The 27164-nt window shown below is 51.9% G+C and overlaps 1 protein-coding gene across 2 annotated transcripts in view; it reads right to left on the bottom strand.

The window, feature by feature from the left end:
* LOC144938137 (uncharacterized) overlaps positions 1 to 27164 on the bottom strand; it is a 96508-nt gene that overhangs the window by 54477 nt on the left and 14867 nt on the right. For both annotated transcript variants that reach the window (XM_078865858.1, XM_078865859.1), the window contains exons 2-3: positions 3321 to 3610; positions 1188 to 1350 (exon numbers count right to left, since the gene is read on the bottom strand). In XM_078865858.1, coding sequence (XP_078721984.1) covers positions 1188 to 1344 — 157 coding nt within the window. In that variant the 5' untranslated portion in view covers positions 1345 to 1350; positions 3321 to 3610. The remainder of the gene's footprint in view (positions 1 to 1187; positions 1351 to 3320; positions 3611 to 27164) is intronic.

The following is a 27164-nucleotide window of genomic DNA, read 5'->3' as shown; positions in this document are numbered from 1 at the left end:
AGACAGGAAGCAGGAAGACTTCTTCACAATTCCGGCTAATCGCCTGATGAAGCTGCTTGTTGTAGTCATCGGCGAAACGTCACAGTACTTGAGAATTGTAAATTCTGTGGGTTTACTCTCTCATCACACTCGCTGTGCTGAAGTAGTCACTAATTTTCACGTTTGTTTACGCGACAAACCCACACCTATCAACCCACACGGTTTACCCCGTATTCTTGTACAGGGAAATTGAGTGTTTAGGTCCATACGGCGTGCAGCCGTTTCAATACGGGCAAATATTTTTTTTTTGTCTATTTGTTTGTGTTTCTCCCTTGTGATGAGACTTTTGTAGGATGAACGTTGAGATTTATAAGGGCACGGGGTGACCACTGAGATCTCAGAATTGGTCTGTAATAAGGTAGGCCACTGATAAGGGATTGACAGGCATGCAAGCCTTAAGAATGTCGCGTGGTGGCGCGTTTAACAACACATTTATATTCACGCAATGCAACCCCCCCGAAAACCCTTTTTATTATCGACACCAAGTGTGTCAGCCCACCAAGCCGGAGACGGGAGATGCCACGGAAGAAAAAAAAAGTCGCTGCTTCGCTGAAGACGGCATTATAAATGCCGGTTTCGTTAATGGTGAAAAACAGGGCTGTTTTTCATTAGGATTTAGACATTTTTGCCACGTGCCTTTTTGGGTCACGTATTTCAAAGACAGATTCCACGGTTTGGAGAATCCAGGGCAGCCACCCAAAATTAACTCAGCCATTCGCAGAAGCCGCTGCCGCTTCTGCTCGAAAACACGTGAATGCCGCTTTGCTAAATTTGCACCCGGGGTGAGGACCTCACCGTGGCATGAAGGTCGTGGGGGTAAATTGGCCATACTTCACCGTGCTGGTCCGTGCACGCTGGTGAAGGCGGAAGCATGCGTTTGGGGACTTTGGAGTAAAAGTACAGGAGAATTAGAGTACAACGGTAGATTTTGTTACCGCACTGCCCTCTGCAGCCCACATCACAGCCCCGTCGATAGCCTGCCTGTGCGTGGCAGTCACCCATCCAAGTACTCCACAGGCGCACTCCTGCTTAGCTTCGTGCGATTCGGTCACAGCCCTCCCAAAACGATCTCGCTAAAATTCACAATTCCCCTGTCCGCTTCCTCCTCTCTTCTCGGTCGTGAAAGATTGGCCGTCATCCCACCTTACCGAGCGTTTTCTCTTTGCTCTGGTTGGCCGAGCGGACGACAGGAAGTGACACGCGCTGTTTGGTCCCTCTGATGAACCTTGGGTCATTCTCCGACATCACATCCGGCCCCCCCTTCATGGGCCGGTAGGGGCCGAAGTCGGTGTCGGCGGCCTGCATGGCGTCCTGCTCGCACATGTTCACAAGGGACGCAAACACAAAGACAAAGTTAACCCGTGAAGCCTGTAACAGACCATTGGGGGCAAGTGCTGTTAGCGAGCGCCAATGAAGGTTGGCATGGCAACCTTCATAGGATGGGTGGCCAGCACCACGCCCGGCCACCTTTTTTTTAGCCAGTGCTGATATTTACACAGCGCACCAGGTACTCATTTAAGGCTGAGTCCATCTAGGGGAGACACAGGACCGGTTCAAATGTTCACCGCTATTATTGGTCGTGAGCGGGAATCGAACTTGGGTCGCTGGGTTCGTTGCGCAGCACGGTTTCGGAATCTTTATTAATTGTGGAGAAACCCGATGAGCTATGAAGCTCATTATCACAGATGTCCGGCAGTAACCGCTAACGCTACCCCACTAAGGAGCGTGCACACCCACACACACACACAACGTAACAACACCTTCAACGGAACCTTACTGACGGCAGAGGCAAGTGCTCTTAGCGAGCACCTATAGTGCGGTGCGATCAGCACCATTCCGGAGGTGCCTTTGCGTCTCCTCGGCGCCGATAGCTGAACACACCACACTGTCTTGGCGGCCGACCATGTCCCGCCAGGCACGAGTGCGACTACACGACTGTCATGATAATGCGCAAGGCCGGAAACTGAAGCCAAGGTTTGTGCAATTGATGTCGCCAACACGTCCCTGAGCAACGTGGTGAAGTATGGTCAAATATCTCCCGTGACCGTAAACACACACACACACAGCCCTCAAAGCCCCCGCCCTGCAAAGACAAACTTGGCAGGACCCTCCTCCAAAGATTCATGCTGCGTGTAGTCACTTTAAGATGTTTCTTATGCTTTTGTTTTGTTGCGGTTGCACCCGAGTCAAGAGCCGCATGGCTCACAGGGTTATACCTAATAAATGAAACTGAAACTGTAACTACAATAATAGAGATACAATTAAAATGTGATTTGTTTGTGTACGTAGTGGTAGGTACTGCTGGAGGCACCGGCAAACATATGACAGACACAATATTGTTTTGATTAAGTTTATACAAAAAACCTATAAACTGAAGTTGACGTAGTAACATCCAACAACGTATCACGATAAAATAGTTGCACTGACCATTTGCACTGTCTACTTAGCACATAACGTCACACATTAGTTCCTGAGCAACAGAGTTGCAACAGAGTTGCTCAAGAACTAAAACTAAACTGTTTTTGTTTTACCAGGTGAGGCCCACTGAGCTACGTAGCTCTTTTTCAGAAGTGACATGCTCACAAATGATAGTTCAATGAAGTAACTTATCATCACGTGGAAATGTATAGCAGCCAAATACTCTAAACGCATGACGTCAATTCAAAATTTTTAGGGAAAAACTGGAGGACCCGGAGAAGCAATCCACACGACCACGGGGAAAGGGACACGCAAACTTCACAGCATGCGTCGGGATCGAACCCACGCCCTCCTGTATACCAGGCGAGGTAGTAAACATCTCGCCACCCTGGCTTACTTGTTTCAGACTCACACGGCCCATCTGGATGCCTCAAGCCGATGCGAGACGAGTCTGTGTGCTTCGAGGTCAAGGCGGAATGAATGATGCGTACGGAATAATAACGTTATAGGAATGGGAAATAAAACCACACCCAAAACCATTTTGATTCTCTCCGTACAACTCTCTCTCTGGGTTCGAGCTGAACTCTTTCAGGCATCGGACAGTCGGGATCGAACCCACGACCTCCTGTATACCAGGTGAGGTAGTTAACATCTCGCCACCTCGGTACCACCGAGTCTGAATTACGATGCAGCCTGAGATGTTATTCGAGGCTGCGGTGCGCTGACGAAGACCAACAATGGCGGTGTAACGGTACGCAACGGTGGAGATTTTTTGATCTCCCGGCGTGGCAGCGGCGGTGGAAACGACGCGATGAGTTTCCCCAAACCTCCCCGCTTGCTCCACCCCGGGTCGCGCCGCTCACCTGCAGGTCGGGCTGGCTGCGCAGTCCGCTGAGCCGCACGTGGGCCCCGCCCGCCGTCGTCGCCGCCGCTTGGGGTCGCGCTGTCGCGGGGCCGGGGTCCTCGACGAGCCGCACGCCGATCACCGTGTGCCGGCGGTTGTCACGGGCCGCTCGCTCCGCCGCCACTCCTCCTCCACGCTGCCGACCGGCGACGACGACGCCGACGCGGCCGCCGCCGCGACAGAGCCCATTGCCCGCCGGGCCGGCGTTGGCGACAACCGCGCGCGGAGACCGCACGCGGGGCCCGCACTCTGTCGGCACAGGGGAAGAGGGGGAGGGTGAGGAAGGGAGGGGTCGCGCGCGGGGTCACGCGCACGGTGCTGCCAGCCCGCCCACCGCGGTGCCGAGACGCTGACCACCTCGCCCGGCACACGGGAGGTCGCGCGTTCGATCCCGACCCTGATGCCTGTGTATTTGGAGTTCACATGTTTCTCTCCCTGTGGTCGCGTGGATTTTTCACAGGGTCCTCCACATTTAGAATTGACATCGTGCGTTTAAGAGTATTTGGCTGCTATGGAATTTCCAGAACACCGCTCTCTCTCACTCTCTAACTCTGCAGATTCCACGCTACGACTTCCTGCACAGATCTCTGGGTCGACGGCGCTCGTTACACCACGCTCGCGTGTTTTTAATTTCGAGGACAGCAGAAAGCAATTACTGGATTCCGTTTCAACGCGACGGTGGCCACCCACCCGCCCATCACTACCGCCGCAGACACAAAGGGGGAGGTGGGAAATTCTTGGCCGCAACCGATGGAACATCTGGCCACGGGTTTCGTGGCGTCTGGGTCATGTTTTACGGCACTTTTAATTAGCGAAGGGGGGGAGGGCATCGCGTGACGCGAGTACGCCTGCAATTGCGCTCGAACAAATCACCGGTGGCCGCAACGATGAACACGGACGTCTTGGGCAGCAGGCCGCTGCCACCTTTGGGGCCTGCGCGGGGTTCAGAGACGGGCTGGATGATAATAATGTTGGGAGCCAAAACTTACGGGAGGGCAGCCTGATATATCATATACTCTTCAGAGCCCAAGATGAACTTAACCCAGACAAACGAGACTACACTTTGCATTAGAAGTGGCCGAGTCTGCCTATGTATGTGTGTATGTTGAACTTCTTTGGCACCGTACATAGCCAACCGTGCTAACAGTGATCAAGATGCAGAGCAAACGACTACAATTTCACATTCAGGTGGTCCAGCCTGATAACAGAGTCAGGAGTGGTGGCGTGTATCATCGCTGTGATGTCTCCTTCGTATTTGTGGATAGGGGGAACTCCGTCGTCTGACGTTGTACGGTCTGTTCTGGGTGAGCACGGTCGCACACTGGAGAGTTTTTAATTTTACATTTGTGCATCAGGGTGTCCGCATCTGCTGCTGCCATGGTTTATGCAGTGGATGCAGTTTTAGGGTGGACAACGAGCTTCGCGGAAGATCAAAACCCAGGGGATCTTACGCATTGGGTCTTTCACAACCAGGCGTTTGTTTGCGATGTCTTCTGAACGCCACTCAGCTGGCCACTGAGCCTGGGCGAAGGTTCGATTCCCGCTACGGGCAGCCGGGAATTCCCCTGACGCGCCACCGGCTCGTCCCACCGCCGGCGAGGTGGAGGGAACGGTTTAAGTTTCAAGTTCTACTTTGTGCACTCAGGTGAGAAACTCAAAGAGACCAGGGATGGAGTGACCCCAGGGTCACCAAACCGACGAAATCAAAACAAAATAAAGGACAGCACGGGGAAGGGGGAGGATGACGCAACGCAGTCCTCGGGCGTCAGAGAAGGCCATCACACTTGAGTTGCAATGTTTAAAATAACTAGAATATCATGGGCCATGGGCCATAGGCGAAGGGCTTCTCAGCATTTCGTGCCTTGCCCATCGCACCCACTGATGTCCGATCCCGACCCTGATGCCTGCCGTATATTGAGTTTGCTTGTCTCTCCCTGTGGTCGCGTGGATTTTTTTCCCCTCTACATTTAGAATCAACGTGCATTTTAGAGTATAAATTTCTACACGAGGATAAGCCACTTCGTTGCGCTATCGTTTGTGACGATAGCTCTAAATAGCTCTGGGCATTAGCTGCTGAAATAAAATGAAAAGTTTGGTTTATATTTCATGGCAGTCAAACTCATTATTATTTTTTTTACTCAGAGTGAATTTTTTTGTCAAATGTAACTTTTGTTGGGGGCAGTCATTAGCGAGCGACCATGCTGAGACCATCACCTCTGCTAACCGCGAGAAGACGCTTGTACCCCGATGTAGCCCCACACCCGGTTTCAAACCCTCCGCTCCCAACGCCGGCCACAGTGTCAACCTTCGCACAAACGCCGTGTTCAAAGTTGCCGGTTGGAACATCTAAAGTATGTACGGGTTATCCAAGTCGTGCCGACTACAACCGCGCACAAGGACATCCCATTCTAACGAGCAACGGCGAAAAGATTGCACAGCACAGCCTCTTCTTTAGGAGGGAAATGCATGAGCCCTCCCCGTAATTTGCCGAATCGTCACAATCCAGGATCACGATCCGATTCCATTCAATGCAGCATGTAGGAATCGAAGAACATGGACCGCTGCACACGTGTATCGTGGGCTCAAGAATTCTATTTGTAAAGACCGTGCTTCATAAAACACAAGGCGTGCGGGGGTTGTGTGTATGTGTACGACACTCGTTTAAGAGTTACGCTCAGTGAGAGAAATCCATTTACCCTTGGGCCCCCCCCCACGGCTTCACAAAGCCCCCCCCCCACCCCCCGTCGCCCCCTCCCTCTGCGTGACTCACTCAGCAAACTCGTGGAAGGTCACGCGACCCCGGTGTATGGCACCGCAGTGACAAATCCGCGGCCGAATAATCTAGATTATTTCAAAAGGTTCGCTTTTTCGTTCGGTGATTTCTTGTTTCTTTCTTCCTTCGAGGTAAACTAAAAATATTAAATAATTTTTTTTACATTTTATTTTACCAGGTAAGGCCCACTGAGCTATGCAGCTCTTCTTCAGAAGCGAGCTGGCCACAAATGATAGCTCAAATAAGTGGCTCATCACGTGGAAATCTACAGTCGGCAAAACAATATAAAACGCCTGACGTCGATTCTAAACGTGGAGGGGAAAACAAAAATGGCCTGGAGAAAAATCCACACGACCGCGGGCAGAGAGAGACACGCAAAAACTCAAAATGTACAGCAGGTGTCAGGGTCGGGATCACACCTACGACCTCCGTATACCAGGCGAGGTAGTTAACATCTCCTAGCCACCGTGATGATGAGAGAGAGGCACGCAAAATTCTAAATATACAGCAGGCGTCCAGGTCGGGATCACACCCACGACCTCCTGTATACCAGGTGAGGTAGTTAACATTCTATTCACCATGATCATGATGAAAGAGAGAAAGAGGCATGCAAAATTCCAAATATACAGCAGGCGTCAGAGTCGGGATCGAACCCACGACGAGGTGGTTACCATCTCCTAGCCACCGTGACCTTCCAAAGTGGTACCGTGAATTCCCCAGAACATGATTGCGCCAACTCGCTCGGTCGCAATCCAAAAACTTTGCCTCCTTTTCCTCTCAATCTCTCTGGCTGTCGCCAAAAACACAACTTTGGGAATTCCACTGGGAGCTGTGGTGCAAGGCCCCCCCCCCCCCCCCATAAATCCAGCGCTTTTTGGTGTGCGATGTCGGTGGATCTCACACACGGGCAGAGATCACAGAGCCGTGGGTTGAGCGGGTCACACCCAGCAGAATATGGAAGTACAGCAAGTAGGTCCACTCACCACCAATGCATTTTTTTTTGGTAGCAGTCAGCCCCTTCCCCCTTCTGCTTTGAAAGTGCATTTCCCATTGATCACATTCCGTCCGCCGCCACGATCAGAAAAATACATACAAATACACAAAAGCAGGGCCCTCTTTAAAAGACTCTTGAGACTGGTAATTCACATTGTATTAATATATCTGGCGTCGAACCCACGGCGGCCTCCTGCGTACCAGGCCAGGGAGATAACATCAAACGCACCGCATTTAATTTGAACGTATCAGGTAATAGTCATTTAAGTAACGCGCGTGAATACATCACAAGGTTCCCATTAGTTTACAGGTGGTTTTGTTTTGCGAGTGGCAGAAGAGCCTCTCTGGGTCACTGCGAACGTCAACGCGCAACTCCGCAGACATGCGGGCGGCGTCGCCTGCGGTTCGTGCGGCGCACTCCGAACCCGGCGACCCGGAGTGCAATTGCCGGGGCACAGCTCACATCAGTGTCGAGCGACATATGAGCCGGTGCCGGCTCACCCTTCCAACCAAAGCCCCCACGCTGCCCAACGTGGAGTCATTACGCTCACACGACCACCCCCGCTCTGCCCGCCACCATGACTAGCAGTCCCGTAAGGAGCACTGAAAGTAAACTCAACTATTTTTTAAATTTTATTTTACCAGGTAAGGCCCACTGAGCTATACAGAAGCTCTTCTTTCAGAAGCGACCTGGCAATCACAAATGATAGCTCAACGAAGTGGCTCGTCGTCATGTGGAAATGTACAGCAGCCAACGACTCTAAATGCATGACGTTCATTCTAAATCTGGAGGGGGGGAAAGTCTACGCGACCACGGAGAGCGAAAACTACAAACTCCAAATAAAAAGCAGGCCTCAGGGTCAGGATCGAACCCACGACCTCCTGTATACCAGGTGAGGTAGTTAACATTCTAGCCACCGTGATCATGATTAGAGAGAGAGAGAGATACACGCAAACTCCAAATATACAGCAGGAGGCGTCAGGCTCAGGATCGAACCTCCGGCCTCCTGCACACCAGGCGAGGGAGAAAACATCTCGCCGCTGCGGCGCCCCTTGACAAAAGGCTGCAGATGATGATTGTAATATTCAGACAGACGGGATGATGCAGGAAGGACTAGTGTCTCTGGCCGCAACCCCCAGTGTGGCAGAATAAACGTCCGTTTTGTTCCCTTAGGACAAAAAAATACCTTCAGCACGTCGTCAAATTAGGCCGAAATATGTCCCCCCCCCCCGCCGCCGAGGAAAATTAACAAACTAACCACCGCTGACAGCCAAACAATAAAGCCGCTCAATAGCATCTTGTCATACAGCGGGTGACCCCCGTGACGCTCATGTGTGCGTGTATGTCTGTGTGTGTGTCGAGGTGTGTTCGATTCCCACTCACGGCCAACACCATTGACGATTATCTGCACCGGTCCTGGGCCTCCCCTACGTCGACTCAGCCTGAGCACCTGGTGCGGTGTGTAGTAAACATCGCCACTGGGGAGACAAAGGCGGCCGGGCGTGGGGCTGGCCACCCACCCACCTGCTCGTGTTCCGTGCCGGCCTACATAGGTGCTGCTACTCGCTCACAGCACTTGCCCCTACAGTCTGCCAAGGCTACACGGGGCATCTTTGTGTGTGTGCACTTCAAAGCAAGTGCACCTAGCCTGGTGCCAGCGCCGTGGTAACGTCACCATCATCTTGGTGACGAATGGTAGTTGCTGTTGTCGGTGTTGGTGTTTGTCTGATGTGTGTTTGTGAATGTTTATTTCCAAGTTAATAGGCGCTCGCTAACAGCACTTGCCCCCTATAGTTTTTAAAGCTAACAAGGCGGGGGGGGGGGAGTCCTTTGTCTTTGTGTGTCCACACAAGTGGACGAGTGGGACAGCGGTTAGGGCGGTGCAGGATTGCACGCGTTACAACACTTCTGGTACGGATGTCTCGCCCATCAATCGCTGCTGCGATGGCCAAACAAACACCGGGGCTCCCACTCGGCTCGACTGATCGATGGCCCTCAATCCAGCAGTGGAAATTCCACATTCGCCACGGCGGGCGCCAGCCAGGCCCTCGCTCAATGCCGTGATTTAAGCCCGACGTGCCTGGCTCCGTAGACTTCTCGTGTGTGTGTGTCTGTGTGTGTGTCTGTGTGTGTGTATCTGTGTGTGTGTATCTGTGTGTGTGTGTGTATCTGTGTGTATCTGTGTGTATCTGTGTGTGTATCTGTGAATGTGTATCTGTGTGTGTGTGTGTATCTGTGTGTGTGTGTATCTGTGTGTGTGTGTATCTGTGCGTGTATCTGTGTGCGTGTATCTGTGTGTGTGTATCTGTGTGTGTGTGTCTCTGTGTGTCTGTATCTGTGTGTGTATTTGTGAGTGTGGGGAGTGGTGGTGTAGCGGTTAGCGCGCTGCGCTATGAACCCGGCGACACAAGTTCGATTCCCGCTCACGGCCAACACCAGTGACGATTATCTGAACCGGTCTCGGGCGTCCCCTAGGTCGACTCAGCCTCAAATGAGTACCTGGTGCGGTGTGTAAACATCGCCACTGGGGAGACAAAGGCGGCCGGGCGTGGTGTTGGCCACCCACCCCCCCATCGTGTGCCGTGCCGGCCTTCATAGGTGCTCGCAAACAGCACTTGTCCCTACAGTCAGTAATAGGCTACACGGGTGATCTTTGTCTTTGTAATGCGTGAGCAGGGCGATCCATTTACAGACGCCCCACCGATTTCCAATGCGCCTCTTCTCAACGCAACCACGCAAAGATCAGGGGTTGGGGTTCAACTCCGCTACGCGTGCGCCCACACTGGCGAGAGATGCGGGAGGAGGCTTTGAAACAAAACGCCGGCGTCTTCCCCATCATTTGATTTTCTCTTTGGGGCACGGCACCCCCCCCCCCCCCCATGGCCTCCTGGGAGTGAATCATTCCATCGGCATTGATTCAGCGCAAGCAACGGGAGGCGGCTGTCACAAACCGTCTACCCGGATTCCCCCACAGTGACGTTGATGTTTATTTTGCGTCGTCACCACTGTAGTGAGTTCGCCAAAGGGCTGTCGAGTTTCGCTAAGTGAAAGTTATGCACGTGCGTGCGTTTTGAACTTCTTTCGCACCGTACGTAGCAAACCGTGCTCATCGGAGGCGCTGGGGGACGATGACAAACTCACACACAAAACTGCTCCAAAGAAACGAGTTTGTCAATGTAGATGATTTCAAAGTGCTCATAATCTCCCCAGTGGGGCCTTTCCTAACGATGCGAAGGAAGAGCGTTCCAGACGGCCGCAGGAGCAGCGCGTCTGGCCACGTGACAACGGGCAGGGCGTGTGCGCGGGCTGACAGCGGCTTCTCTTTGTTGTGTGCAATGTTTATTCTGCTGCTGCTGCTACGCTAACAGGTCATTGTGTGGCGAGGTGTCGCGCGGCGTGTACCGCCTGTTCAAACAGCAGGACACGGCGGGTGGGAGGGGACCCAACATCAGCACCCCCCCTCCAACTCTCGCACAAAGCAGAGTTACGAATCTTTAGGTCAGCGGTATCCTGAACCTTTCCCGCAGCCTTGCACCACCCAACCCAACCCACCCACCCACCTCTCTTTAAAAAGTAATGCACAATATTAATAAACACACAGGGTTTCGATGAAACAAAGTCAGCTGTTACTTACGTGCGCGTGCTTAAAGTATGTTTTTAGATTATTGACTTTCGAAAAAAAAACACATCTGGCCACGTCTCGCACACCCCACCGGCCCCCCACCCCCAGAAAGGGCATCTCGCAGTTTACTGAAAGCAGTGGTTCTTCTTAACCTGGGGTGCACCTCGCTTCCCCCAGGTTAAGAAGAGTCACTGCTTTAAGTAAACTCCATAAGGAACCCGCAACGTACACACACACGCGCGCGCGCTCCTACAACCGGATAAAGAATCCACCACGTTAGCCTTTTGACAGACCCTTGTGCCACGTTAGCGAGTACCTAACTTGGAGTAGGTGTAGACAACCCCCCCGGCCACCTTTGTATCTCCACTGCTGCTGTTTACTACACCACCGCACCAGGAACTACGACATCTAATGCCGAGTGGACCTTGCCGAGGCCCGGGAGCGGGGTTCAGACAATTGTCACCGATGTTGGTATGAGCGGGCAGGGGAAGAGAACGCTCTGGTCCCCCCCGAGTTCGTGGGGGGCAGTGCGCTAACCGCGGCGCCACCGCTCCCCACTGACAACACAGACACAAATATCTCCTGCGAAGTGCTAACAGACTGTTGGGGCAAGTGCTGTGAGCGAGCACCTATGAAGGCCGGCACGGCACACGAGGGGGTGGGTGGCCAGCACCACGCCCGGCCGCCTTTGTCTCCCAAGTGGGGATGTCTACACACGCGCCAGGTACGCACTTGAGGCTGAGTCGACCTAGCGGAGGCCCAGGCCCGGTTCAGATATAATCGCCCCACTGATGTTGGCCGTGAGCGGGAATGGAACCCGGGCCGCCGGGTTTGTAGCGCGGCGCGCTAACCGCTGCACCACCGCTCTCGAGACACACACCCACACTTACACACACCCACACTTACACACACACAGAGTGTTACAGTCAGGTTACAGACTCAACTCAACTGTCAAACCACTTGCTAACTCTTGCCAAATCATTCCCCCCTCTCCCCCCAGCCTCCATCCGTTGTGAACAAGCACTGGAAGGAGATTAAACCGGAGTGGTGGAATGTGCTTAGTCGTGTGTAAAATGTGCAGCGGCCACAAACACACACGGAGGGGTGATGATGGGGGGGGACTTGGTGGCATCGGCGGTGTTGACACTCCCGAGAGCGGAAACGCGAGACAAGCCCAGGAGGGGAGAGGGAGGGAGACAGGGAGACAGAGAGAGAGAGAAAGTGGTTAGGGTACGGTACGCTGCACGCAATGACGAACTCTCACACACAGAACATCGAGGCGAGATTGGTGGTGGGTCCATGCGGACGCGTCCCGCAAATCCGTGGCGCGCCGCGCGGCTCGGAGTTTAACCTCGACTTTTTATTTCACCAGGTAAGGCCCACTGAGCTGTCTAGCTTTTTTTTTTAAATCAGAAGCGACCTGGCTATCACGAAGGATGGCACGACGAAGTGGCCTATCGCGTGGAAATTTGGAGCAGGAAAAGACCGAACCGCGTGATCCCGATTCTAAATTTGGAGGGAGAAACCGGAGGATCGGGGCAAAACATCCACGCGACCAAAATGTACAGCAGGCCTCAAGGTCGGGATCGAACCCACGACCTCCCGTATACCAGGCGACGGAGTAAACATCTCGCCACCGTGGCCCCCGGAGTGCCACGTGTTACGGGAGGTTAACAAAAACAGAATCACCAACTACAGGGGAAGCGCGCGGGCACCTGACGAGCGGTCACAAATTAATCCGCGATAAATTCTCTGATTACGAGGTTACACGGGGGTTTTTTCCCCCCCAAAGAACCAAGGGGCGCATATCTGAGTCCACCTCGGGGAAGCCCAGGACCGGTTCAGATGATCGTCACCGTTGTTGGTCGAGAGCGGGGGATTGAGCTCGGGGTAGCTGGGTTCGTAGCACAGCGCGTTAACCGTTGCACGACCACTTCCCACATGTATGCCGCACACACACACACACGCGTACACAGACCCCCTCCCCCCATGGTCTTTAATAGGATGTTGGGAAAGTGCTATTAGCGAGCACCAATTAAAGCCAGTATGGCACACGAGGGAGTGGGTGACCAACACCATCCCTGGCCACCTTCGTCTCCACAGCTCTGATGTGCGCACACCTCACCAGGTATTGAATTAAGGCCGGGTCGACTTTGGGGAGGCTTCGGACAGGTCGAAATATGCCACCGATGTTGGCCGTGAGCAGGGACTGAACTCGGGCCGCCGGGTTCGTAGCGATGCGCGCTAACCGCTGCACTAACCAAGAGGGCTCCACCACACGTGTTCAAACACACGTGCATCCGCGCGCACACACACACACGCGCAGAGACACACAGACACACACACACATGCATGTCTACTACTTTCCCCCGAAGCTGCAACACGTTCACACCCGTGGCTCCGGGCGCTCATTAAACGGCCGTTGAATTCCACACCTTTGGAGCCGAGGGGATTGTGAGAGAAGCCAAGTAGGCAAAACAAAAGACGGCGGGGCTCGATGGGGACCCCCGATGGGCTCCCCAACGACCCCCCTGATGAAGCCCCTATGACCCCCGACGGACCCCCCGATGGTGAGTGAACGAGTGAGTGAACAAGTGAGTCTACGAGAGAGTGAGTGAGTGAGTGAACAAGTGAGTCTACGAGAGAGTGAGTGACCGAGTGAGTCTACGAGAGAGTGAGTGAGTGAACGAGTGAGTCTACGAGCGAGCGACGAGTGAGTCTACGAGAGGGACTTTTTGGGTCCGGCACACTGATTAGCACGGTTGGCTACGTGCGGTGCGTAAGAAGTTCAACGTACGTGCAAACATACATTTCATTTCGGCCAATAATTCCTATTTGACTCGCCACATTTAATAAAAAAAAATGAAGTTATGTAAACCACCCTCATTAAACTACCCTATCCCTATAATCTAAATGCCACCCCCCCCCCCTCCCGAAAAAAACCTCATAGCTGCGTGAAATAAAATAGTGTTCCCGTAATATTAATCATTTAGTACGAGTGGCATTTAGAGAGAGAAGTGAATGCATTTTGTCACCAGGGGTGGGTGTCCTCGGAGGTCCGTGGGAATATTTTAACTATAATCACCCAGGAATGTCATTAACGCTCGTGACGTCACTCCACATCGACCAGCCCCCCTCATTAATAATCATGAACAGGTGATATCACTCCACATGGACCCCCCCTCATTAATAATCGTGAGCAGGTAACATCCTCCAAATGGACACCCCCCCCCATTCATAATAATTAGCGGCTGACGTCACTCCACATGGGGGCCCGAGGCGCCTCCTCCCCCCTCCTCGGCGTCAACTTACAACCCTCACGACAAAGGCAGAAAACCCTCACGTCATCACGCGATCTCCGTCACGCTGTTGAGACATCAAAGTAAAAAGGACGTCGTGATAAACAAGGGATTATAACCTTAAAATGAAAAAAGTCTGTGTCACCGCGGTCTTACAAATTGCACACGAATTGATGCAATGATTATCACGTCGCGGTCTGCCTTTCGCTTGCAAGCTTCAGATTTACTGCAATACACCCGTCATTGGACGGGCAAAAGGCGAGTTTACAATAATTACCCCCGTCCCCTCCTCGCCCATCCAGCGCTCCAATGAACGTTCGTGAATCAGGGTCACGATCCGATTGAAGAATTGACTCTGCGTTGCCTCGTTCGCAACAATTCTCACTTCACGTCCGTCTCGTGCGCATCGTTTTAGCTTGCGAAGGCATCTCAATAAAAGTCACGTCAGAATTTCGTCCGCGCATAATTTGCACGCGTCGCAAACAATGGATTGCCATCTGCGAGATATGATGCATGCCGTGGGGAGCTTTGCATCATGCCTAGTTTAAAATTAATTCAAAACTAGTTAAATTACCACATTTACGTGCAAGTGAAAATCATTCGCATACAAACAATGCCCCCAGTCGCCACACATCTAAAACAGCTCGGGCAGCACTGAAAAGTAAATACAAAATATTTTCCGTGTGTTGCCACGGTGGTGAGATGTTAACTACCTCGCCTGGTGTACAGGAGGACGCCGGTTCGATCCCGGCCCTGACGCCTGTATGTATTTGGAGTTTGCATATTCGCGTAAATTTTTCGCCGGGTCCTTCGGTTTTTCCCTTCCACGTTAAGAATCAACGTCACACGTTTAGAGTAGTGGGCTTGCTGCAGATTTCCACACGATAAGCCACTTCGTGGCGCTCTCATTTGTGGCCAGGACCCTTCTGATAAAGAGCTCAGCGAGCCTTACCAGGTAAAATAAAAAATAAAATGTTTCTCGTTTTTTATTTATATTCACCACATGGCTCAGGGCGAGCTCGCGAACTGCAACACGGAGCCAGACCCGCGAACAGCCTGCCTTTGAACTCCAAGCTGGAGGTAAAACTGGATTCTCATGTGTTACATGTTTGATCGTCTTAACCGCGGGATACCGGCGAATGCGCAAACAAAGAAATAGTCGTCACACAAAGCAGCGGGCGGCCAAACATCTCGACCCTGCGATCCGCTTACTAAAAACATATTCCCGTTGGCCGCGAGTGCGCGTGACGTCACAACGCGCGACGTCACAACGTGCGCGTGACGTCACAGCGCGCGCGTGACGTCACAGCGCGCGCATGACGTCACAACGAGCGCATTCTCCAAACGCCGAGCATCGTTGTGAGTGCAGCGGTGGTCGGCCGCGCTGCCGGTTCCCTGCGGAGTTCTGAATTTAGAAATTGACGGGAGCACCCCAGGAGGACTCTCAAGTCTGGCTCAGCTGCCAGGGGCGGAGTGGTGCCTCGGGCTCTGCTCCAACTTCCACGGATTTCTCTCTCCGTTTCAACAAGTGACGTTGAAAAGTAAAAAAAAGTTGTATCCGAACGCTAAGCATTATCCGCATATCCATGGAGCCGTATTTCAGTGGCCCGGCAGCCGCGTGTAGCTTGCGAGCCAGCGGTCTGGACACGCGTGCGGCTACCTGGCTCTGCCCTTTACATACGTACGATTAGCACGGTTGGCGATGTACGGCGCGAAAGAAGTTCAACATACATAGCATGCGTACATATACGTGTCCAGTGGCTACAAGGGCTGAGAAACTTTAGTCGACGCGAAGTGGGGTGCTGATCATCCCGAGTGGCGGTGCTGATCCAGTGGTGGAAATTCCACAGGGCGTGTGAGGAATACAAGCTGCAGCGTGTACAATATTGTCAGCCAATGCAGCCGAGCTGCATTGGCTTTCGGTTGCCGAACGAGCACATTATAAGGTCGCACTCATTACACAAGAAGCTTTTGCCACAAATTAACCACAATACCTTGCGGATCTCGTCAAGGAGCATAAACCATCACCACGTGAACTCCGGTGGTCATCCTCGCAGCAGCAGCAGCAGCAGCAGCTTTTGGCTGGTCGTCGAACAAAAGACGGTGGTCACCGCATCAACCGCTTTCAGACACGGACTAACTCACTCACCCGCTTAAACAGCAGAGAGGAAACACACAACTCAAGCGCACTTACAGGAGATATATCCCCTCTCGCCCTCCGCTGAAGAGCGGTCACCGCCTCCACAGCAGCAGAAGCAGCAGAAGCAGCAGAAGCATCTCGCACACGAACCCCCCACGGGACAACGCGACTCCGCCCGCGAAACGCGACACGCGGGACACTCGACCCTCGGGTTCCCATGGAGTTTCCGCGCACCACCAGCGACTCGTGGGGGGGGGGGGGATGGTGCCCTCATCCCTCACCCCTGCCGGCGTTGGCATGCCAGCGCCACTGCCGCCGCCGCTGTTATTGTTATCGTCGTCGTTGTCATCGTTAGCGGAGCTCAGTCGATCTTGGGTTCATCCGCGCTAACGAGGTCGAGCGCGCCGCAAAACACGTGGACGACCGCTCCCGCCGGGAGAAAAAAAAGAATACAAATACAGAATTAAAAACAAACAACCCCCCGGATGTTTCCCCAACGACGACGGCTGCGACGGGGTGGGGGGGGGGAGACTTCGAGTGAACGCTCCGGCCGAGCGGACAACACAGCTGTCCAAATAAGCCGCGTGTTTGCGGCCGGCGCTCAGTCCGCAACGACACTCGCACACGCCTGTGTTAACCACGTGCGCGCGCGTCGACCACGTGGGCGCGCACGCTGCGCACAACCACCAATTGCCACCAAGTGACAGTCTTCTTCTTTCGTGTGGCTGCTGATGTAGATGCAGAGCAACAAGTGAAACTTATGGCGGGACCCCGGGGTCCCATAAGCCCCCGGCTCTCGCGTAAACTGCGTTGCGACGTCATTGTACGTCTGCTGAAGGCGAACGACATGGCAAGATATTCCTCTCGACGAGCTCTACACGATGCACTAATCAAAGTTTCAAAGTTTTGTTCATGACGACAGCAATTTTGGCAACGACGGGGGCTTGGTGAAGAACGAGAGGATTGATTTCTGGTGGGTCGCGGCGTTTGTGTGTGCGGTGGGACGGAGTCGCCAAAAATTAATTAGTTAATTACGATTCTGACTTCCGTTTATTCGGGACCCCGGAGTCCCGCCATGAGTTTCATCCACAATTTCACATTCAGGTGGGTCGAGACAGATAATATAATCGAGACAGATAATATAATCGCGTCAGAAGTAGCGAGCGGAGTTCATCATCATCGCTGCGATGTCTCCTTCTTCGTATTTGTGGATCGGGGTATTGCGTCGTTAAACATTGTCCGGTGTCTGTTCTGGATTGACCACAGTCGCAGACTACTGGAGAGTTTTTAACTTTCGAATTGTGCATCAGGGTATTCACATCTACTGCCATCGTTTGTGCAGTGGATGCGGTTGACAAACGCCCACAGAGCTCATGCCAGCGTAGGTGCAATCCGGGACCACGTGAAGAGTTTCTGGTAGGAGGTCACCGGGTTAACTGACGGAGATGACTGACAGATGCACGAAAGAGTAAAGATAAATTCAAAGGTACCCCCCTCCCACCAACCCTCATAAAGCCTTTAGACTGTTGGGGCAAGCAGTGTTAGCGAACACCTGTTAAGGTCGAGGGAATACGTGTGGCCACAACATTACATTCCCCCCTGCCACCTTTGTCTCTCTGGTGCTGGTGTTGACACCGTTGCAGCTAATCGTTTATAGGCCGAGTTAACCTAAGCAATTGGCGGTGACGTCACCAACGCACTTGTGCCAGGCCACGTGAAGTGTCGAATGCCCGCTGGCAGGTCACGGGACAGATCCAGGTGGTACCATGGGTTGACTGACCGAGATGACTGGCAGACGCACAACCACTCGCTCACTCACACACACACACTTACATTGCACAGCGCTTTACGTATTCGCAGGCGGTTGGCGGCTATGCTACACGTGGCGCGTGGAGGCAGCGAGGACGGTTGGTGGACCGCACAAACATCGTGAAACTCCCTTCCCTGTTGGCGTCGAGGAGGTGCCGTGAAATGGGCTCGCCAGGAGAAGGCGGTAACAGCAAAGTGCGGACCAATATCATCCGTTCCTTGTGTGTGCGATCGAGTGTTGTCCCCTCTCCCGCAAATGTTAGAACAAATTAATATGCTGAAAACATCTTCATATATAGAGAAGCCTGAGAGTTTGGGCAATTGTTGGTAGAGCCAGCTGACCGCCTGGCTGCTGACTTCACTGTGGTTCCGCCTCAGCGAATGCGAGATGCAATTTTCGAAAACAACAGCGTTATATATAACGAAACACAATTCCCACGTACGCACTCAGCCCTGGGGCTGATTGAGTTACCTGGGGGTGCAAGTGACGATGTTTGATGAAGCTTCAATGGGCTGTCGGCTCGGGCGATAAACATCATCCTCACATTGCAGATTCACCTTACTGGTCCATCCGGTTTAAAAAAAAAACTTTTGTCATTGAAAAACAAGAATAATTTCACGAGACTGAGTGACTTCAAGTTTTCTGTATTGCCACAAAAAGTGGAGAATCACCGTGGCCCACTGAGGCGTATGCTCACTTTTTTTTGTTTACACACAGAGACCTGGTTCACTTTGGCCAAAGTTAAATTACTGCCGCTGTTGGGAACCACCGTGCGGTAAGCGGTGGGGGGGGGGTAGCTTGAAGTGTGGATCTGTAAGGCCCCCCCTCCCCCCCAAAGCTGGTGGTCTTTGGCTCCCCCCTTGTGACTCTTGGGTGTTTAATTTGCATGGACATCATTCCCTCCCACGCCCATCCTCGCGATTCAATCAACTGGGGCGCCACGGTGGCGAGATGTTATCTGCCTCGCACGGTATGCACGAGATCGTGGGTTCGATCGCGGCCACGATGCCTGCCGTATATTTTGAGTTTGCGTGTCTCTCTTTCTCTCGGTGGTGGCGTGGATTTTTCTCCGAGTCTTCCGGTTTTTCCCTCCACATTTAGAATCGACATGCGCTTAAGAGCCGTATAGCTCAGTGGGCATTACCTGGTAAAATAAAATAAAATAGTTGAATTGCCCTCGTTTGTATTGTCCATCTCTAGGTGGTGTCCCACCTGTTTTGTGTCATTCAATTGCACCGTGCCTACCTCGCATAATGTGCATAGCACGTAAATAAATCAAGTATTACGTGCAAGTTTCGATGCAATGTATAATAATGAGTGGAGAGAAAAAAATCTGCTTTAATCGCTGAATGCATGAAGTGTAAAAGCTCTATTCCTTTCATGACAAATTTAAAGCAGAGAGTGTGGTGTGATGGATGGATGGGTGGTTGAACTGCGAAGTGGGTGCACGGGTTGTTAGAATAGTTCAACAGATGGATGGATGAATGGATGGATGGACGTAAGGGCAGATGAACGAGAAAGTGGATGAACGTTTGGGTGAATGGACGGGTGGAATGCCAAGCGGACAGACGGATAACCGAATGGAATTCCACGGGGTGCGTAGTCGTTCCGCGGACAAGCTGTCGTCACCGTCAACAACTAACTCGCTGGACGCAGGGGAGGTAGTGACCGAGCGGTGCGACACGGGCGCCACGACTATCCGCACGCCCGCCTGTACGCTCACGATGGTGACGGCTGTGGCGATCGACAGCGGTGGAAGCCGTCTGCTCTGCAGGACGGGGATTTATGGCTGGGAAAGAAGGGGGGGGGGGTAGCTCTAGATATTTGCCCGAGGGTTTGCGCCGAGACAAATGGTGCCAGCCGACGGCGGCTGTGGCGGTGGCGGCGTTGACGTGCAGCGGCCCCGGAGGGCAAACGTCTTCGCTACGAGGTTTGGCGGATCGCAGCAGAACAAATTTAATTTCATAATTGGAGTTTCGGAAACGTCTAAAAATTGCCAATGCTCGTACAATTATGACACGACTATTAAATTATCTGCCCTGTATTTGTCTGCTATATATGTCCACGTGATAAGCCGCTTTGTTAAGCTATAATTTGTGGCCAGGCCGCTTCTCAAAAATACCGAAATAGCTCAGTAGGCGTCACCTATTAAAATAAAATTGTTGAGTTTAGACTTCCCACAAAGCGGTACGTTTTTCTCCAATCTTAGATATACGAAGCGACGAGTGGACCCCCGCGAAAAGCGATTCGAACTCCCCCGGTCTCCCGAGTGACACCAGAATCCTGCGAGTGAATCACACGGCACACGCGCTCACACTCGCCCGAGCTCACCGGCTCTCGCAAGCAAAGAATCAGGATGTGTATTTATCCTGAAGGAATCCAATGAGCTATAAAGCTCTTTTTCACAGATGTCCAGTAGTGGCAGGTCAGAACGTGACAACAAATACAAACACACGGGAGGAGTGCAAATTATACGAAAGGGGAACAAATCACTTTAAAAAGAAATAAAAATTAATATATTTTTTTTATCTTACTAGGTAAGGCCCACGGAGCCATTAGCTTCTTTTTGGCAAGTGACCTGGCCACAAGTGATAGCTCAACAAAAGTGGCTGATCACGTGGAAATCCACAGCATATACTAAATAATCAAAATAATCTCCATGCATGTTTTCTAAATGTGGAGGGGAAACCCTGGAGGGGACTGGAATAACAACAAAAATCCACGCGACTACAGGGAGGAAAAAAAGAGACACGCAAACTCTAAAAACTGTCCAATTCAGCCGTGTTTCTAAATGTGGAGGGGAAAACCGTAGGACCCGGGGAAAACATCCACGCGACCATGGGGAGAGAGAGAGAAAGAGAAAAACACGCAAACTCAAAACACTGCAATCCAGCCAGGCATATCGCTGTGCTAGTAAGAGATACAACACAGACACTGACACTCTGTTGGCCCCTACTCTGATAAACACCGACATTGAAGGTGTCTTTAAACTCTACTTTACAACAGAGGACGTGTTTGGTGATTGCGAGCAGGGAAAGAGTACAGTAGATTTAACAACACACACCACACACACGCCCGAAGGCAGGCATTGCAAGCGCGAAAGAAACCGAGATCAAAACCAACGGCTCCGTGCGAAGTGGCTCGGCAGAAATTCTTCACGTATTCATCAAGTTTGGGGAAAAAATGAAATGCACACGCGTGGGTTTTATGCAACAGGATTTGGGCAAAACCTTGATGGACGTTGCCGTTTTTTTTAATCGGGCCAAGTCACTAACAGCAACGGAACGTGACAATGAAGTGAGTTCCGATTTAAAGCTTTCGTGACTGCAGGGATTCATCTTCTTGGTTCTTTCGGTAAAGTCACGTAGGAGGGAAATAATAGAATAATAAAAATATAACATAATAAAATACAATTCTCACGACGTTTCGGCCACAACGCAAGCAGCCGTCCTCAGGTGAAGAACAGGGCTGTCGGAAAGACAGCGTCTTTGTATTTTATTATGTTTAATTTTTATTATTTTATTATTTCCCTTCTACGTGACTTTACCGAAAGAACCAAGAAGAGTAAAGTGAGTGTCACGTCACTCACCTCTGACAAGTACGGCCTACGTACGGTACAAATTTTGCCTGTTCGCTCTCCCCGTCGTCATGTGGATTTTTCTACGATCCCTCCGATGTTTCCCCTCCACATTCAGAATCACCAACACGCATTCAAGAGTAGTTGGCCAGTTTAACACGTGGGCTTTCGCGACCAATATCATCTGTAAGGGGTATATTTTTTGGGGGGTTAGATCGTGTAAATATACAAGTATTTGTCCACTATAAATCTCCACGTGATGGCAAGTCACTCCCCGTTGAGCTATCATTTCTGATGGCCAGGTTGCTTCAGAAAAAAATAGAGCTGCATAGCTCAGTGGGCAGTGGGCCTTACCTGGTAAAATACAAATTGTTTAATAGTTTAATACCGAAGGTCGTGGGTTCTATACTGACCCTGACGCCTTTATATTTGGAGTTTGCATGTTCTCCCCGTGGTTAGTTTGTATGTGATGTGGCCACGTGACCCCGCTGTGGCCACAACACTAGAATCGAATCTCCAGGGGAGGGCGGGAGAGAGCGTGATAAATTACAACCCCCCCTATCCGTCCCAAAGTATGAAGCTGTTAGAAGGACAGGCAAAGACTACACTTAGAAGGAAAAGCGAGAGAGACACACAAAGTCACAGGCAAAGGGGGAACAAGAGATGTCGACCCTGGAGTTAAACAGTAAAAGTCTCAGCTGTGTAGAGAACCACTGGGGGGGGGGGGAGTGGGGAGCTCCAGACAAGCGGAGGAGTGTGCACCACATCCCCGTAAAAAAAATAAACGACGCACAGCGACGAGAGACATCGCCTCTGCGCGTGACGGGGCTTCGTTCGGCAGCTCCTTTCACGTTCGAATGGCACCGCGAGAGTTCCTTCAGGTTTTGTTGTTATTAAATTGTAGCAGTAAGAGAGCGTGGAAGAGAGGCTCAAGTGATTGGTGAAGTGGCCGCCACAGCATTGCTCGAATTCCTCCACTGCGCGCGGTGCAGCGGCAGCTGAAGAATTCTCAAATCCGGAAGCGCAATCGATGTCCTTCACGTAAGCGAGCGCGAGCCTGTCGTTCGGCACGCCCGACCCCGCTGAAGAGACACAGGCGGTCGAAACCACTGGAATAACGACGTACACGCAGCGCCTGGCATCTCGTCATGAAGCATAAACCACCGTCACGTGAACTCCGGTCATCCTCGCAGCAGCAGCTTTTGGTTAAACCATCGAACAAAGACGGCGGTGGTCACCGCATCGTCCGGCGCTTTCAGATGCGCTGCTTCTGCGGCCGTCTGGAACGCTCTTCCTTCCGATATTAGGAAGCCGCTGGAGCTATGCACTTTTAAATCAACTAGATTGAAAACTCATCTCTTTGAAACTGTTTGTTGTGTTAAGTTTATTGTCCCCCCCCCCCCATCTCCGGTTAGCACGGTTGGCTACGTACGGTGCGGAAGAAGTTGAACATACATCTGAACAGAATCCTGGGTGGCGGTGGTGGCTACGCTTCACGTGGTCTGCAACTGCACCCAATAAAAAAAATGGAAATGTGAGACCAAACATTATTGTCTCTTCTCCAGATTACGTTATGCTCACTTTCTCTCTCTCTCGAAGAAGAAGAAGAAAAAGATAAGAAAATAAACGTGGCGTTTTGAAAAGGGTGTTTTTTTTGCTGATTGCCGGCTTATTGTGCATCCTCGTACCACTTGTGGTTTTTCAAGTTTGCAGCGGAATGCAAACATTTATTTTTATTCACTCAGATGTATTACTCCTATTGCTCGGGGCAGGGGGTGGGGTTTCTCTTGCAGTTTTACACTTGCCGGCTTTAAGAGTGGAGGAGACGTGCATGCCTGTGACGGACCCAGCCACTTGAGAGATTGCGTGCGTGGATCCACGCTGGTATGGAACTTAGAAATGACATCCACTTGTACGTAAGCTGAACTTCTTTCGCACCGTACGTAGCCAACCGCGCTAAACGGAGGCTGCGGATCACGCAAGCCACGATGCCCGCCTGAAGTGTCAAGTACGATCTTTGACTGCGAGTCAACGTCTCCATCCTGAGGAAGTTGCATTGCCCGGAACGTCGGCCTATTGCCAGGTCAATGCGGTACCCATCAGCAGTTGCTACCCCCTATTTGCAAAGTGTGAACGTTCTCGCCATGTACGAGAGCGTAAAACCCGGACGTAAAAAATTCTACCAACATACAAAAACTATTCATTTAATGCAATTGGCCAAATTTAACCAAAGCGGGGCATTCATTAAAAACAAAAAGCCCTGAGACTTAGTGAGGCTTTCCCGTGAAAAACAAAGACAATGCTGTAATGAGTGAATATTATTATTAAAATTGCTTACCTTAATACCGGACCAAGTGATTTAGTTAAGAAGGCCCTACAGTAATTATCGTTAGGCTGCCAGTAATCAAATATTCATCCGCTTTACGCACCGGCTAAGTGTTAGTGTTGATGCGGCGTAGTGGCCGAGCGATAATCACACTCAGCTACGATCCCGGCCGCCTTGGCTTGATCCCTGGTAACGAGCGACAATGGTGGCACGTCGTGCACGACCCTCTCCCGAAGATCCCTCTGGGTCAACTCAGCCTCAACCCCGACGGGAGCAACTGGCTGATTGTGTGAGCATCAGCAAAGTGGAGCCAACGGCGGCCAGGCACGGTGCCCTGCCGCCACACCGCTCCCTCACGTACCGATGCAGAGATCAATAGGCGCTCGCTAAAAGGACTTGCCCTCTTTGGCCTATATGGTTCTTGAGCAGAGCTCTTCATTGCAAGGCACGTGGGCCACTGGCGGCATTTAGTGCGCCCACCCCCCGGCCCCGATAATACACAAATGATGAAAACACTCCCCCCCCCCCATCATCATTATCATCGTGCTGTGAAACCGCAATGGTTTCACATGTGTGGCAGCACTGCTGATGTCTTCGTAAATGTAATGGATTTGCTCTCCAACACACAACCGGCGTGCTGTGCTAGTAACGAATTGGCACGTTCTGTTTACGTGACAATCCTTACTAGTTGGCTGTGTCGGGCGGTGGCGGGTTTAACGACACATTTATATATTTATGCAATCTAACAATCTAACCCCCCAAAAAACCTCTATTATGGACTGCTGATGTCTTATCGGCAAAAGTGGCCCCCACCCCTCTGAAAATTAGTGAAGAACGCTGCTCTAGATTATCCATCAGTCATTTTGGTGGATAGTGTCTCCCTCATATAACGGTTTCTCCACACCAATAATACACCCAACTCCTCGGGGCCCCGTGGCCTTCTTTCGCACCGTACGCAGCCAACCGTGCTAATCAGAGGTGCCTTAAAAGTTACTCGCAAGGTGTTCACACCATGAGTGGAATGTAATTCTTGGGCCACGTGGCTGGCGGTTTCCTTCACGTTTCCTCAACGTTCTACAGGTCCAAACGCAGCGGCACATTCACTATAACCTTGGACTGTGGAGCTCTGTGGATGGACTGTAGAGAGCCCGATGGCAAAATTGTTGTACGGTACTTCTATGCTCTGGTACGTCTACACTCCCGGCCATAAAACACACTCGGTTTGTTCAGCATGGCAAAGTATAATCAACTAACACCAAATCTAGTCGTGGAACTGAAAAAGGGCTGCTACACTTCTGTGCGGTCACGTAATCGAGGCCTAGGCAAGGCATTGCATTAGGTGCGTTATAGAGACCCAGTGCGCAGCCACCTTTACGTTTTAGAATGATAAACTAAACATTTTATTTTGCAGGTAAGGACCAAAGAGCTATATAGAAGCCACCTGGCTATCACAAATGATAGCTGAACGAAGTGGCTTATCATCACGTGGAAATTATCGCAGCACCCAAATACTATAAACGCGTGACGTTGATGCAAAACGTGGAGGGAAAAACCGGGACCCGGATAAAAATCCACGCGAGCACGGGGAGAGAGAGAGCACGCAAACTCCAAATATAACAGCAGGCGTCACGGTCGGCATCAAACCCACAACCTCCTGTATACCAGGCGAGGTGGTTAACATCAAGCCTGGTAAGTGCACCTAGCTTGGTACGAGCGCAGAAGCAGCCCTACGACGACGACGACATCGCCGCCACTCGGGTGGTGAGTGCCGCCAGCTGCCGCGTTTTTGTTACGGCACGCGGTGCGGGGGACAGCGACGCCGCGGCCAGCTGCTCCCACGCTTAACGCCGCGGGGGAAAACAACGACGCCGCTCACCCACTCGGTCGCGTTCCACGGAGCCTCCCGCCCGACTGCTCGCCGGCCGGCCGCCCGCCCAGGCGCGCAACTCTCGAGCCAAGGCCCTTATACAGCCGGAGACTCGCGCAGCCAAACGCACGGCTACCAAACTTAGCGTGCTTGGGTAGACCGGTGGGGAGGGGGGGGGAAGTGCATGGAGACTTTGGCAACGATCGCACCGCTCGCTTTGGAAGATTGAGCCTGTTGCGCCGCTGCCGTCTGTTCCCTCGCGAGGCACGGGGACGGGCAAACAAACTCACGGCAATTTTTTTTTTCCGCGAGGTGAAACGGCGATGGCTCGTGTTGTGGAAAAAAAAGAGATCAAATTCGGCGTGCGTGGAAAACGACGGCACGGGGCCTTGCCGCGACTGCATGCAACAACGCGCTCTGCCCGTCCCCTCCTTGACGTCCACAAATCGCTAAGCGCCGCGTAATAAAAAAAGTTAATTAAAAAAGGAACGTAACAGGAGGTGGGCCAGGGTGGCTTCAGAGGTCAGAGCCGCTGAGCCGGCACCGCTGAGATCCTGGGGGTCAAATCCAGGCAGCCGCCCGTGGATTAAATCGGGGTCCTGGAGAGTAATGGAGCGATGATGGCCTCCACCCGGTCACCAACGACTGCGCAGGAACCATCACAGTAAAGTGCCAAATTTGGCTCTCCACTTAATTCGGTCAAATTCCAGCTCTGAGAACATCGGTTCGATTGCCATGCGACGAACATTACCATCATGTGCAGAGCGAGCGGGAAAACGCTTCCCAATATACCGTGTGTGGACCAGAGGTCACTTGAAGGCAATCTCGGGGGTAGCGTTGTGGTATCCGCTCCTATCGGCCGCTCTCTCTCCGATCGAGGATCGGACCGCCACGCGAGAGATCCAAGAGGATACATCCGTCTCGTGATGTGACACTGACTGCAGAGTCGGGATAAAATGTGAGCGTAAATTACAAACTGTGTGAAATTCAGTTTCTTACCCACCTCAAATTGAGCAACAATGAAGTATACGTTCTATTAAACCGCACTCTCTCAAAACAGATGGTACTGCGCTAAAAAACTATTTCATAAACGGCCCAATACATGCTTCATAAGTTCAGCACCAGCCGCGCATTTGTGTTTTGCAGATCCGTGAGTGCTATCCGGGATTCTTGAATTTTTCCCGAAATTCGTTGACCGTTTCGGCATCGTCTTGTTGCAACATTCGAGGCGAGGGTTTTGCATGCTGGGTTTTTTTCTTCCTTCGCCGCTAAAATGTTGTTGTTTTTCACCTCATATAGAAACAGAACGTTATTTACGGCCGTGTTCTTGGTCACTCGTGTAACATTGCTCTCGGGATCTTTCCCAGGGACTGCCATGCGAACGGAAAATACGTC

Source organism: Lampetra fluviatilis, chromosome 21, assembly GCF_964198595.1.
Source record: "Lampetra fluviatilis chromosome 21, kcLamFluv1.1, whole genome shotgun sequence".
Classification (NCBI taxonomy): domain Eukaryota; kingdom Metazoa; phylum Chordata; class Hyperoartia; order Petromyzontiformes; family Petromyzontidae; genus Lampetra; species Lampetra fluviatilis.
Note: the sequence above shows the minus strand (reverse complement) of the source record. Positions and strands in the feature narration are given on the sequence as shown.